At 30.7% G+C, this 14,401-nt stretch overlaps 1 protein-coding gene and 2 long non-coding RNA genes across 3 annotated transcripts; 2 read left to right on the top strand and 1 right to left on the bottom strand.

The window, feature by feature from the left end:
* The first annotated feature begins 5,652 nt into the window (after positions 1–5,652).
* LOC111473859 lies at positions 5,653–8,917 on the top strand. Its single transcript, XR_002715783.1, has 5 exons — positions 5,653–5,800; positions 6,593–6,658; positions 8,005–8,045; positions 8,387–8,473; positions 8,653–8,917. It is a non-coding gene; the product is annotated as an uncharacterized LOC111473859 (long non-coding RNA).
* A 665-nt stretch (positions 8,918–9,582) lies between these two features.
* On the bottom strand, positions 9,583–11,339 carry LOC111473858 (60S ribosomal protein L13a-4-like). Its single transcript, XM_023119224.1, has 4 exons — positions 11,053–11,339; positions 10,344–10,460; positions 10,090–10,177; positions 9,583–9,925 (listed from the first exon to the last, which is right to left on the bottom strand). The coding sequence occupies exons 1-4, from the start codon at positions 11,322–11,324 to the stop codon at positions 9,782–9,784; spliced, it is 621 nt and encodes a 206-aa protein (XP_022974992.1). The 5' UTR covers positions 11,325–11,339; the 3' UTR covers positions 9,583–9,781.
* A 1,450-nt stretch (positions 11,340–12,789) lies between these two features.
* Positions 12,790–13,411, top strand: LOC111473862. Its single transcript, XR_002715784.1, has 2 exons — positions 12,790–12,901; positions 12,989–13,411. It is a non-coding gene; the product is annotated as an uncharacterized LOC111473862 (long non-coding RNA).
* The last annotated feature ends 990 nt before the right edge of the window (positions 13,412–14,401 follow it).

The following is a 14,401-nucleotide window of genomic DNA, read 5'->3' as shown; positions in this document are numbered from 1 at the left end:
TTTTTTTTTTTTTTTTTTTTTTTTTTTTTTTTTTTTTTTTTTTTTTTTTTTTTTTTTTTTTTTAAGGAGTGATGAAAATAAATTGTCAAATTATAAATTTAAATTTTAGTCATTATTATAAATTTTGTCCACTACTTTTCATTACTGCATCCATTTGAGGCAAGTTTTGGACAGATTTTAGGAAGGGTAAGATGGTCATTTTGCCCTGCATTCTAAAATTCTTATCGTGTTTAGTTAAATTATCGAGAGTTAAAAAAATTTCTTTGTTAAATTTTATTTAACCATTTTTGTTACTAAAATCTATTCAGTGAGTTAAAAAATACTTAAACGCTACTTATTTTCGTAATAGACTTAAATAACCCGTTTCTCTTAAAAAAAAATATATCTAAATTTACCCTTCAACACGTTTCACAAAAAGACTTATTTAGTTCAGTAACGTTGACTCGAACACATAATACTCACTATATTATTGATAAACGAATCAAATTATTAACACCAGCACTTACATATTATCTTGATATACGAATCGAACTACTCAATAATGATTTAACACACTCGAGCACACAAAATTTAGGGTTTATGACTTATAAATGTTCTCGAGTTCGAGTTTAGGGTTTGGTGGAACGTGATAGATACCGTAAATAAGTGAAAAAAAAACAAAGGGGAAGAAGAAGAAGGGTGGAGACAAAAATGTGTACCAAATTTACAAGTATGGTCGTTGGGTTTGATTGTGTTTGATGACAAGACCTCCCCTCGGCGTGAAAGCAAAAGGCAGCAAGGTGGAACAGTGTTTTTAGGGCAATCAATTCCAACTTTTACTCATATTTTGGCATTTATTGCTTCCTAAAACAGAAAAATAATATTATTAAATTATTTAAATTAATAAATAAATAAATATATATATATATATATATATATATATATATATATATATATATATATATATATATAAAGAGGCAAGTAAAGCACTTCTGAAACCTAGGTGCTTTTTCTTATAGTATGACAGAAGATTTAATGTCAAAAGGCATGTGGGTTAAATTTAGACCTCTAAAGCTAATCAAATTAATATTATAATATTCATTAAAATATATATATTTTTTAAACTTTGGGTATATTATATTTTAATATTGTATTTAAATAATTATTAGTGTTATCTAAAGTTATTTTTTTTTTTTTTTATTGAAATGGATAGAATTATAATAATAAATAATATTTAAGAAAATACATGAATTTAATTTTTTTAATTTTAATAATAAATCACTAAATTTGTAATATTATATTTAGTAGAATTATTCAAATTATTTAAATTTTTATAATTTTACTTTGTTTTAATTTTTAAATATTTGATATAAATTTTGGTATATATATTATATGTAACAAATTTTTTTATATTTTTAGTAATGTCAAAACAAATTAAATGATTTAGTATGATTGGATGTGTGGATAAGCTACCCATAACCGGGATAGGAAATTCTCTGAATTTTGTGGCTTATCTGGCTTTTGGTTATTGTTATTTATGTGTCCAAACATGGTGACTCTGTTTCATTATTTTATTAGTAACTACCACATGATTGCCAACTAGCTATTCTTTAGCTCATACTCATAGGGACAAAAAAAATTACATTTTTTTAAATTTATTATTGATGCATTAGGGTTTTGATTCTTTTGACTTTAATGAAATTTGACCAATTTTTAAATCAAATTTGTAATTTTGGGTAATATTGAATTTTTAAAAAATTAATTTATTATTTTAATAAATAATATTTAAAGCGGTTTAAGAAAGTATTTCAATAGTGAAATGATTGTGGTTAGACGGTGGAATTTGATATTTAGTTACTGTCAAATAAAAACGTTAAATTGTAAATTTAGTCCTTATAATCGAGGTATTTCAGCTAAGAAATGCTCGATTAAACTCAATGTATAATTAATTTAAGATAATTTATAATCAGATATATTGATCCAAACGCTCAAATTTTCTCTGATCAACTTTGTCAATTAGTTATCTATGCTACGTGTCAACGATTATTCATTTCAATCAATCATTGCTCGAGCTTTCTTTTGGATAAGCCCTAAGGTCCCTGTCGGTCTAACTTAAGCAACTACCAATTTTTTTTTTTTTTTCTTTTTCTCAATTGAGGAGACATTGTTTATGTAAATACAAAATTTGCATACTTTTTCCATTTCTACTCAATTTTAAAAAAAATAAATATAAATATATATATATATAAAAAGTCAACTCACTAGTGACTACCCTTTGGAAGGGCCACCCAAAGGGCAATAATGGAATACCACAAATTCATAGTCCTACCCATTTTTTTTTAAATAAAAAACATATTTCTTGAAATTTAAATTATATTTGAACTATTTTAATTAAATTAGGGAGATTAAAAAAAAGTAATAAAAAAATAAATAAAAGAAAAGGGGACAGACAATTCAATGAATCTTATCAGACCATTGTGTTTCTCAACGGTTGGAATCAAATCAGACATGGGTTGGGATGTTTGGTCTACGGCCCTCTCTTTTGTACGTTTCTCTCCCCTTTCTGAATTTCACCTCACGTAAATATTATGGACCGTTAAAATAATATTTAATTAATATTTTAAATTTTAAATTTATCTTAATTAACTTTTGAAATTATATATATATATATATTTACGAAAAATATAAATTCGAAATATATTTTGTGCATTAAAGCCAAAGTAACCCTTTTTTGCTTTTTTTTTTTAATTAAAAAACCTCCCTCTATTAAATTTATTAAAATAATATAAATTTTATAAATAAATAAATAAAAGTAGTGGCATACTTGTAAATATACGTAACTTCAAAACGTGACTGGCGTTAAGTTAGTTCATGGATTGGCACGACAGTTGGAAGTACCCTTGTCACAATGACTTCATCGGTCGCTCTAACTTCAACTTCAATTCCTTCTTGACCTCCACTATTGATTATAGCGTCGTTCTCTGCTAATGGATATTTGTAATACCTATTGTTAGGATCACCAATAGCTTGAGTATCCGAACCGTCTTAATACATCACTTATTTATGATTTACTTTATTCTAACAAGGCTCGAGCTTTGAATTTCATAGGTAAATTGTTGTTTGGACGGGAAGTTAACAACTTCGTTAGCTATAACTAATTAGGGTTTCGTTTCATCGATTTAATTAAATCTAAACCGAAAGAACAATATGGTAGGGGGAATCACATGTCTAAGTGGTGAATGGTGGTTTTATTAACTTTAAAAATATATTTATTTTATTTTATTTTATTTATTTATTTATTTATTTTTCTCTTTTAGGTTTGCTTCCATGTTCTAAGGCATAAAAAGTGGCTTTTGCAGCCCATGGAAATGAAAAAGAGGCAATTTTTTAAAATTAAAAATATTTGAGTTGCTTTTAAAATCCCATTTCTTTCACATGGCCATGTTTCTTAAGTTAGCAAAATAGTACCATCAATACATACAATAATTTAGTTTAAATTAGAAAAATATGTATAACCAAATTAAATTATTATTTATTTGGACACGTCACATCTTAACCGTAAACGATCAGTAACATAGCACGTGTCGGTAAATAATTTGACCCGAGTATTTCGAAGAATACTCAGTAAATGACCCCACGAGGTCATGCAAATGCAAACACATGTCATCATGATTCAGGGACCTATCTCTAAAAGGTGGCCTCTAATCTCGGACAAATTGGATGTGTAGTACTTCCCTACAATGACTCACACGTGCGAGTGTGAATCTCTCGGGCGCTCGTACACACCCTGGACCCTCTAGTCAAGCTAATCTATAGCGACGTTTGGAGATCAACGGAATCCCATAGTGTCATGCGTCTCATGAACACCCTCATCATCATACGGTGCGTATTCTACCTTATTTGAAACTAGCTATTATATTTTAAATATTAATATTTTAACCCGTTCATTTCGTCCACCTCATTTGAAACTTCTTTTGATATTTTATTATATGTATGAAGGTGTCGTGTTCGGTGAATAAGATTACTTCTCAAATGGTACCTAACATATGCAGGAAAATGACAAACCCGCCAAATAGACCTAAAATTAAAATATAAGCATTTATTGATAACATGTTAAATGACTAAAATTATTATTATTTAAAATAAATTAAATATAACTTAAGAGTTTTTTAAATGAATGATGATTAAATATAGTACAATAAAATAAATCATAGTTAAATAAAAAAATTGGACGAATAATTAAAAAAAAATAAAAGAAGGACAATAATATTACATCAATGGTCAACTATTATTTAGAAAATTAAAATTTAGGAAAACGAAAAATAATAATTCTCTTAAATGATTTTATTGACTTAAAATTATTTTTTATTGCCAAATTATATATTATTTGAATAAAAACACCGAAACGTGATTGAATCAAATTATTGGTTCACAAATGGAAGTAAAAATAAATTATCATCGATTGAGTTTTAAAGATGTTGCAGTCTAGTCCCTGAACTTTCGTGGAAGTTGCAATTTAGTCCTTAAACTTTGGTTTAACGATTTAGTTTCTATTTTCTTTTATTTATACATTTTGGCCTTTAAATTTTAGTATATTACAGTTTTATCTAATTGTTAACCTTGTTTGTGGAGTTGTGTAATAAATTCTATTGAAATGTTAAAAATAATTTTATGATAATAATTAAATAATTATAAAATTTAAAGTAGGTACGAAATTGTTATAAATTGAAAATACTTGGGTTAAAGCGTTATAAACTAAAATTTAATGACTAAATTGCTAATTTCATGAAAATTCAAGGATCCGAATTTATTCAAATATAAAGATATAAATTATCATTATAAAGGTTGATAGTTCAATCTATACCTTATTTAAAACGGGAAATCTGGAAGACAGCTATGAGAAATTTATCTACGTTAGCTAAATGGGATCGAGGCTCGTCCCCATATGGGAGAGAGCTATCAGAGATTCATTTGCATTAGCTAAATAGGATCGGGCCTCACCCCCCTTTTTTTTTATACATATATATATATATGAGATTTATCCACATTAGCTAAACGTGATCGAGCCTCGTTCCACATGGAGATTTATCCGCATTAGCTGAGATCCGGCCTCATCCCACTCAATTTATATATATATCAAAGCCGCCCAATAAATAATTAAAATTTTAATTCTTAAAAATTATATTAAACGTTATAACTAAATATTATTGAATGTATGAAAAATATTTTATATTTTATAATAGAATTATATTAAAAAAAATAAAAATATAAAAACTATCCAATAAAAACATGTTTAGAGGAATGTTTTTTTGCTCTTAAAAAATAATATATTAAAAAATGGAGAAATTTTTTGGCGGGAGTTTATGCGCAAAGGCTCTCCAAAACCCTCAGTTCACCGAGAGCAATTATACTAACAAAGTCCTTCCATCACAGAACATCCCTTATGGCGCCATTGATTCAGAAACTTTTCATTGTTCTTCCTTTCTCTCGAGGTATATTTTCTCCCTCTCTTCCCATATGTTCCGCAATGTTGTCCCCAATTCTTGGAACTTTATATTGCAGTGAATTCAGATCAACGATCGTGCGCTGTTGATCATTTTTTTCGACTCATGTTGTTGATGACGAGCCGTACTCTTCTCATTTGCGGACTGATTCTTACTCACATTTCGCATTTCGTAGTTATGGATTTCGATGAATAATTCTCGTGAGGTTCGCGATTTGATACATTCCGCAGCGTACGATCCGAATCATGGATACTTCGTTCAGCGGTAACGGTCGGTTGGAGTTATGGAACAGAGCATCACGTTCAATCAGCTTGAAGGTATGCCATAGACATAGTTTTAAATCTGTATAGTTTGGAGGTATTCACAAGCATTAAGGCATGAATTATTCGGATTGATATGAGTGTATTGTCATCATGTTGCTATAATAGCTAGAAAACTGTGTCCAGGAGGCTCGTTAAGAGTGATTATATTTTGGATCAAATGATTTTTCCCGTTTACTTGATGGACCCGGTGTGTGTTTGATTAAACTACGGCCATATTTACAAGCATATGTATTATTCCTGTCAATTCAACATGCTGGTTTCTTAAAAAGCATATTGTACTTCTGATATCATTGCTATGATGTTTTCTGAAGGCAGAGTAGGAATGGTAAGTGGCATAATACATGCGCATTCTGCAAACTATGGATGTTAATAAACAAAAGATTCCACAACTGAAAATTTCCCATAAAATTCTACTGTTAGATATCACGTATTGTACTGGAATCATGATTGAAGTTGTTAAATTTTCATGTGGCATCATACGTAATATTAGCATTAATCTGGACGAGAAGATCTTTGTTCCAACGGACCAATGGTTCTGATATTGGGTATTCTCTCCTCAATGTAATTTTTGAGAAATAAGTCAATCTAGCATGAAAAAAAATGCCCATAAATCTTCTTTGTTAATTTTTGCTCTACGTTGGTGAGATAATTTTCATTTCTCAATAACTATGAATCTAGCTCAATTGATAGTAAGCTCTGGCTACATCTTTCATGTTTGCTTTTGTTTGTTAGTTTTTCTCCGTCAGCTTTCTTTGTGTTTGACCTTGCAACTTTATTTCCTTGTAGCCTTGGTATGCCCATGGGATTGCTGAAGCAATCATGCGTACTGCCAATCTTTCTATTCCACTGAAAGTAAGATTTCTATCTTTCTTCATCTTGAAATGTAAATTCATTAGCCACTCAGGATATTTTTGTTGCATTCAATATTTTTACCCACTCAGGTTTCCTGCCTGCTATATCTGAACGCTTTTGTTGTGCTGCGCCATTTTTCTTTATCCTAGCTAAGTGGAGAGTTTCCTTAACTTTGGCCATATCAGGATATCTTGTCTTCCCATTTTCTGTTTATCTTGAGCGTAAATAAATAATACTTACGTGCTAGCTGGTTGAAATGTCCTGTTTAAAACAAAAATCCTCAAAGCTTTCTGTATCCTTGAAGATTTAATTTTTGACAATCCTTTCCAACAACCATAATGTGACCATAATTAGAAGTTGAGATTAACTGATTTTTACTTTGGGGGCTCCAATAAGGAAGTTTCCTTATTTGATAGGAACCGTCCCCAGTGTTTTTGAGAATTGTGGTTCTTTTTCTTTTCTTTTCTCTTTAGCAGATATGTGAGTTTTGTATGAGATGATAGTTAGAAGCCATTATTGCTAATTGTTTACGAATTTTGGAATTGAATTTAAGAAAGCAATATTTTTCCTCTAGGTATATGGATATTCCCCTGCTTGGTGCCGGTAAGAAGAAAAAAGTTTGTTAATGACAAGGATATATAGAACCGTTAGGTGGCAAGGACGCAAGTAATCTTCTTACCGAAATCCTTAGGTTTACAAAAAAGCAGATCCTATCAAGAGAACGCTATGTGGAAGCCACAAGGAGAACAAAATCAGGAAGTTCAAAACTATTCCAATGTTTGATTTCTCTAAGTTCTTCCATCCAAATATTCCACCGATGACATTGTGAACATTCAAATAAATTAATTAGTCATAAACTTCTTTTGAAATAGGAGACTTCAAGAATTTAAACAAGTTATATGCTCTGAATCTCTAGTTTTGTTATGCCAACTTGATTGTGTGTGTGTGTGTGTGTATCTTTTTATTTGTCCACAGTTATATGACAGGGTATAATGGATTTCATAATGTTGAATGCGCCTACTAGAGTTTACCAAAATATGACTTGTACATGTGTTGCTATATCTCGAAAACATTATGACTTGTACATGTGTGCTTTTGCGACACTTATACTCAACCATGAAATGAGTAATACCTTGTCAACCTTAATTTTTTTTTTTTTAATTTTTATGTATTCTATTGTTGACATTATTTGCCAAACTTGATTGTTTTCTCTTTATTCTTCTTTGTAACTCAGCAGCAGACAGTTTAATATAGATAGTGGTTTGTTACATTTGTTGCTTCTTTATACATAGCCTCTGCATTTATGATTCTACAATGTAGTTGTAACAATAACCATTGTCCAACAGGAGACGTGGAAGAGCAGCCGTGTTGGGTAATTATGCTTGAGGTATGTTAAAAGTTAACTTGTGAAACATTTGAAATTGCAGATCTTTTGATTGGAGAAGTGTAATCAATTACTCTACGCATCAATAGTCTTGCCTTTTCCCTCAATTTCTTTCTCAGAGAAACATCAAATGATGTATGATTGCATATGCATGAATTTGTTTCCTCAATTGTTGAACATTGTTTCATTACCCAATTAAACATGAGTCGGTCGTGTAACAGTTTTTCATTGAAGACTTTGCTGAGACGTGATTTTTTCATCTTCAAGTGGTGTTGGCTTAACTTTCTTTAGATTTTGAGTCGTATATATGCTTCCTAGACCATTAAATTGTTCATTTTTCACAGGTTCTGGACAATCTTCCATTATCTTATGTACTCACAAAATCAAGTTTCCTCTTGGATGGAAGTATGGGTGGAAAAGCAAGTTGATAGGTATGCATGCCTGATCGCATTTAGTTTTTGCTTCTAGATGACTTCCAAAATACTAAATTTTATCTGAGCATCAAATAGGGGCAGTGAGGAAGCTTCCGATAATTCTGCCCTGCAATTTTTGAACTCTTTTCTTTGTGTTAATGCATTAAAAAATCAGTCTTTCGAATTTCTTTCGACAGGAAGACAGTAACAGAATTAGATGGTTAGGACCTAAATGGGGATATGATCATCGAGTGGGCTGCAAACGCTGAAGAGCGGTTTGGAAGTTTTCTTTTATGGCTCTATGGACAACGATTATTGTGGTAAAAGTCGTAATTTTTCTCAACAACATGTGAAGCGTTTTAAAATCGGATAAGAATATAAAAACTTATCCCTAGCAGATGCGTTTTTCAAATCGTAAAGTTGAGTAGACAAGGGCTTCGCTGTCGTAATTCCTGAGAAATTATTTTCACAGGGCACCCAGAAGAGATCATTAAACATCAAAACATTAGTTTTCGGCTGTTGCCAGTCAAGGGAACTTGGAATAAGAATGAGTAGGATTCTTTTTATTTACTTAAACTGATAATGGGTAATAAGGTAGCTGTGGTTAACCCACATTCTTACCCCTCAGTTCCAAATTCACCGTCCCTTCCATGAATTTCATGCAATGACTTGTATTTCAAATTACTCAGAACCCCTTGTTTCTAAATCAATCTCACATTACTTATGGCTCCGACGGTTAAATTATATGCATGTTGTAAGCATTTTTTAATCTGAAATATGTTCGATAACCATTTCAATTTGTAATCTCTTAATTTAGTTTAGATTCAAGAAATATGTAAAAAGTGCTAAAGTAGCTTTAATTATCTTCATTAAAAATAAATACCCATAATTAATCATTAAACTTGTAAATACTACATTAACATTTATTTATATACTTATATATNTATATATATATTAATGTTCCATCGAAAAATGAAAACCATCTTATGAAATTTAAAAAAAAAAAAAAAACTTCTAAAAATTATGCAAAGATCAAATATTTCTTCAAGCAGATGAAGACCAGGTAAATAATTTGAGAAATATGTAGTTTTCAAAAAACATAAAAAAAAAATACAAAATTCAGAATATGAGATGAACCTAAGTAGATTAAGGAATAAAATGCGATTCCCCAAATTTAAACTAATTTCAAAATCCGAAGATAAAAAGGATAAGAAAAATGGTGACCAAAATCATCATCATCATGAATAGACAACAAAATGGCACGCTATGAAGAAAATGCAAATGCAACTCAACTCCATTCTCCCATAACACAAATCTTGCAACAAACTAGTATTTAGTCGGGGCTATTACTTGCAACTGGGGACCGAGCTTCTCGTCTGCAACCTTCTCGGCTTTGACCCTTAACTTATTCAACTGCTTCTTCTTCTCGTACACGGCTTGAGCCCTCTCCTTCCTCTTCCTTTCAAGCTCCTGTGATAGAACGAAAAACCAGAAATCAGTATCATCTATTCACTTCATCAACATGAAAATCAATGGAGTGTAAAAACATATGGCAAAATGATGATTAGATAAACTTGGAAGAAAAAAATTATGAATAGAAACCAACATTCAATAATCATTCATAATGCGTATACCTTGATAGTGTCATAGTGGTTCCATCCCACTTCAGATGAGAGTCTACCCAACAAGCAGTATTTGTGTCCAGCTTGAAGCCTCAAAACCCTAAAATATTCACAAATAAGGAGAAAACATAAATATAGAAAAGTAAAACATAAACGTTACTTACAGTATTGTTTAATTCGTAGCTCAAATTTTAATTCTAGCCCCATAATTTGTATCTAATTCTTTGTTTCTGATAAGAAAAGATCGATCCAATTCTCAAACTCACTTGAGAGCGTCGGGGATGACCATCCTTTTCATCTTGTCATATGGAGGTGGAACGCCTTCATATGCCTTCAAACGAGCAAGAGCAGCAGCTCCACGCTTTGTCTTGTGTGGGATCATACTAAAATTACACAAAAATTGTAATCAGATAAGTTGTAGACCAACAAATAGTATTCATATAGAAATGACAAACAGATAAATTAGAAAACCAAACCCCTAAACTGAAATCATGGCAGGAAAATCGTAGTTTCCTAATGCCAAATCAATTCTCAATTTCAATATGAAACTCATAAGCCTAACAGTTAGCCAACCAAACTTAGTAAACCATACATTTGGATCCGCAATCATTAATTAGAGTACATCGGAAACACAGTGTAAATCAAACAGATTGATACAAAATCATAGAAAACATGTCCTGCGCAACTGTTTAGTTCCTCATAATTCATTCAACGTTATAATAAAGCCTTTTCAATGAATACTAAGACAAGGAACACAAATTTTCTTCAAAATTTATTCAGGTAAGAACAAAACAAGTAACTCGAATATCACGATAAAATTTGTAAACGTAAGATGCAGCACTCCTGATCGATCCAGAACCTAAACAAGCCGTAGTAAAAACCGTTGCAAGGAAAACAAAAACAAACAAACACACATTTTCATCTCTATCTAACTACAAACAAGCATAGAAAACACAATGCGAGAATAGACATTACCCACGGATTGTTCGCCAAAGGATCTTGGCAGGAGCACGGAAATGAATGGGACCATGAGATGGCTTGGTATTCATACGCTTCCTCAAGAATCTCATGTACTTCATCTTCTGACGAACCAATCCTCCAGAAATGCAAATTTCTTCACATCGAACAACAACCACCTTCTGCCCATTGAGAAGCTCCTTGGCGATGATAGAAGACAGCCTCCCGAGCATGTGGTGCCTGGCGTCAACGACGACGCGCTTAGCGCAGATTCCAGAACCCGACACCATTTTTGATCCTGCGGCTACTCTCTCAGTCTCTGGGAGCAGCTAGGGTTTTGGAGAGAACGGGATTGTGCGAGAGATATCAATTTGTATATGAGGCTTTCAAGTTGGGCCTTCGTTGGGGTTTCTCAAGGCCCATTAATTCGTCTTCCACCTAAAATATTTGAGCTTATCTCTAAAACTTTAGTCGACGAGTTATCTTAAAATTCCTAAAATTAATTAGACATATATTATAAAAAAAATAAAAAATAAATTTTTTTATTATTTAATTAGTTGATTAATTATATTTATATATATTCCAATTAGTTTTTATTTTTAATTTCCATTCAAATTATTAAAAAAATTAATCAATTTTGAATTTTTTGTGAAATTTGTGAAATATATATATAAATGAATTAATATGATTTAAAATATTACAACGAATACTGGGAAATTACTCGTTTATTATTTTAATTTTTAGATATACGTTTAATGGGTCGTTTAATATGTTATAGGTTTCGAGCTTCCAACTTTTGTGTATAATATGTTCTCGATTTTTTTTTAAAGGAGTATATTATATATGTAATTAAAAATTAAATGTTACACGAGACACCGTTATTAATTTTAAAAAATGTTAAATATATCAAAACGATATTAAAAGTTTATAGTAAATATAAAATATTAATTTTAAATTATGGTTAATAAAAACTAAAATTAAGATGGCTATTAATCAAAGTTTCAAATCATACCCATTGTATTTCAAGGTTGGTTTTGGATTTTAAAACTTGAAATTAAAAAAAATAAAAAGAAACGATTAATTTGATTTTAATAAAGTTGGTTTGGTAGGTACATATGGTTGGCTATCTAGGTCAATTGTATAGACTTTTAATTCCAATTTTAAATTCTCTTCTTTTAATAAAAAAAAAAAATATTAAAAATGCTCACCAACCTTTTATTTGTTCTAAAAAAAAATACATTTAAATATTTTAAAATTTCAATAATATCTTTCCACTTTAAAAAATATGTAAAAAAACTGGAAAATAAAAATAGTATTTTCGAGATAAAATGGAAGGTTAAAAATATTTTTATTAATTTAGCTTAATCATGTTTCAATCATAATTTTAAATTTCATAAAATTATAAGTTAAATATAAAATTCAAATACTCAACTCGTCATTTTCACAATTTCAAAAACAAAATTTGACAGTTTTAAAAATTCAATGTTTGTGACTTATAATTACATCAATTAAAACTCTTAAATTTTTAAATAATTGATTCACTTACAAAAGTTCAAAAGATCAGATCGAACGTTACCATCAAAATTTCAAAATTAAAATTTATAGTTATTAATTTAAAACTTCAATTGATATAATCTAAAAGTTTAGATATATATATATATATATGGTCCCAAAAATGGGGTTATAATGGATCTTAGAGATGGTGTCCGTGTTTTTGCACGTTGTTGCCAACCAATTGTGACCACTTTTGATTGGGTTTACATTAGTTTTTTGCCTTTCAAACAAAAACTATCGTCATTCCATCTCACCTACTACCGAATCCCAATTTTTTTTTTTTTTTTTTTGTAGTTGACATCAAAATCTTTCCGTGAGCTTAATTTCTCGTATCAGTTATATATATATATATATATAGTATATAGTTGTTTTACATTCGGTTTCCATCCTTGTTTTGTAGCCCAAAAGTTCCTTCTCTCTGCCCCCTCAATTCGCTTCAATTCGATCGACGAACCCGATTCGAGCATATGGGTAGCGGAGAAAAGGTCTTCACCTTGAAGGAAGTCGCTGAGCACAACAATCACAAGGACTGTTGGCTCATCATCAGTGGCAAGGTATATATATATATATATAATCCATTTCTCTTCTTCTTCTTGTTCTTCTGGATCTATGATTTTTCCGTTTTACTCGCGGATTCTGCGAGTTTTTGGGTGGATTTTGGTTCTTGTTGTGGCGGTGGAGTTCGGCGTTGGTTTGGTTTTGTTTGAGATTTCAGATTTGTTTTGTTTTGTTTTCAGATTTTGCATTCTAATAGAGTATTGAACTGTTTAGATCTGTAGTTTCTGGACAGGATTTTATGATCTATTTGTTGTCTGTAATTCAACCTAATGGCTCTTGCTTGTAGCTACAGTGGTGATTTCATACTATTTCATACGAACATGGAGTCATTGACTGTCACTTAGGTTTTGTGCTAATTTTCAAACCAGTACAGTGGTATGAATTCGTTTTAAGTTTTTTTTTTTCTTCTTTTTGGTACTCTTATCTTCATATTGCTTGCTTTGTTTTCCTGATTATTAAGCTGTTTTGGACATTATCTTCTTGCCGATGAGACTTGAGTTTGTGAGCTAGGGACTTTACCAAAGAATATACAATGACATACAAAAAAAACCTAGGCCGAACTGAAGAACTATGAACGTTTACAGTATTTCGTCTAAATCTCACTCGAATGGGGAAATAATTTCCTTTACTAGATGATCTATGGATGGTTTACCGTTTTTCGTCTAAATCTCCCTCGAATGAGGTAATAATTTCCTTTACTAGAAGATCTATGGATAGTTTGCAGTTTTTCGTTTAAATCTCATTCGAACGGGGAAATGATTTCCTTTACTAGAAGATTTATGGATAGTTTACAGTTTTTCGTCTAAACCTCACTTGAACGGAGAGATAATTTCCTTTACTAGAAAGTCTGGATGGTTTACAGTTTTTCGTCGAAATCTCACTCGAATGGGGAAATAATTTCCTTTACTAGAAGATCCATGGATAGTTTACAGTCTTTCGTCTAAATCTCACTTGGACGGGGAAATAATTCCCTTTACTAGAAGACTTATGGATAGTTTACAGTTTTTCAGGAAGCGGATTCTCATAGTCCCAAAATTCAATTCTAAATATCCCTCGAACGGGGAAATAATTTCCTTTATTAGAAGATCTATGGATAGTTTACCATTTTTCATCTAAATCGCTCTTTCCTTTTTTAGAAGAACTATGGATAATGTACAGCTTGCCCGTTTCATACCCAGGTATCTCGTGTTACATCGTTGAAATTAACGGATATGTATGTTTGTTTTCTTGATGAAAATTCATCAGAACTACCAAC

This window comes from Cucurbita maxima, unplaced genomic scaffold, assembly GCF_002738345.1.
Source record: "Cucurbita maxima cultivar Rimu unplaced genomic scaffold, Cmax_1.0 Cma_Scf00176, whole genome shotgun sequence".
In the NCBI taxonomy this organism is placed as follows: domain Eukaryota; kingdom Viridiplantae; phylum Streptophyta; class Magnoliopsida; order Cucurbitales; family Cucurbitaceae; genus Cucurbita; species Cucurbita maxima.
The sequence above is the reverse complement of the archived record's forward strand: the minus strand, read 5'-3'. Positions and strand labels throughout refer to the sequence as shown.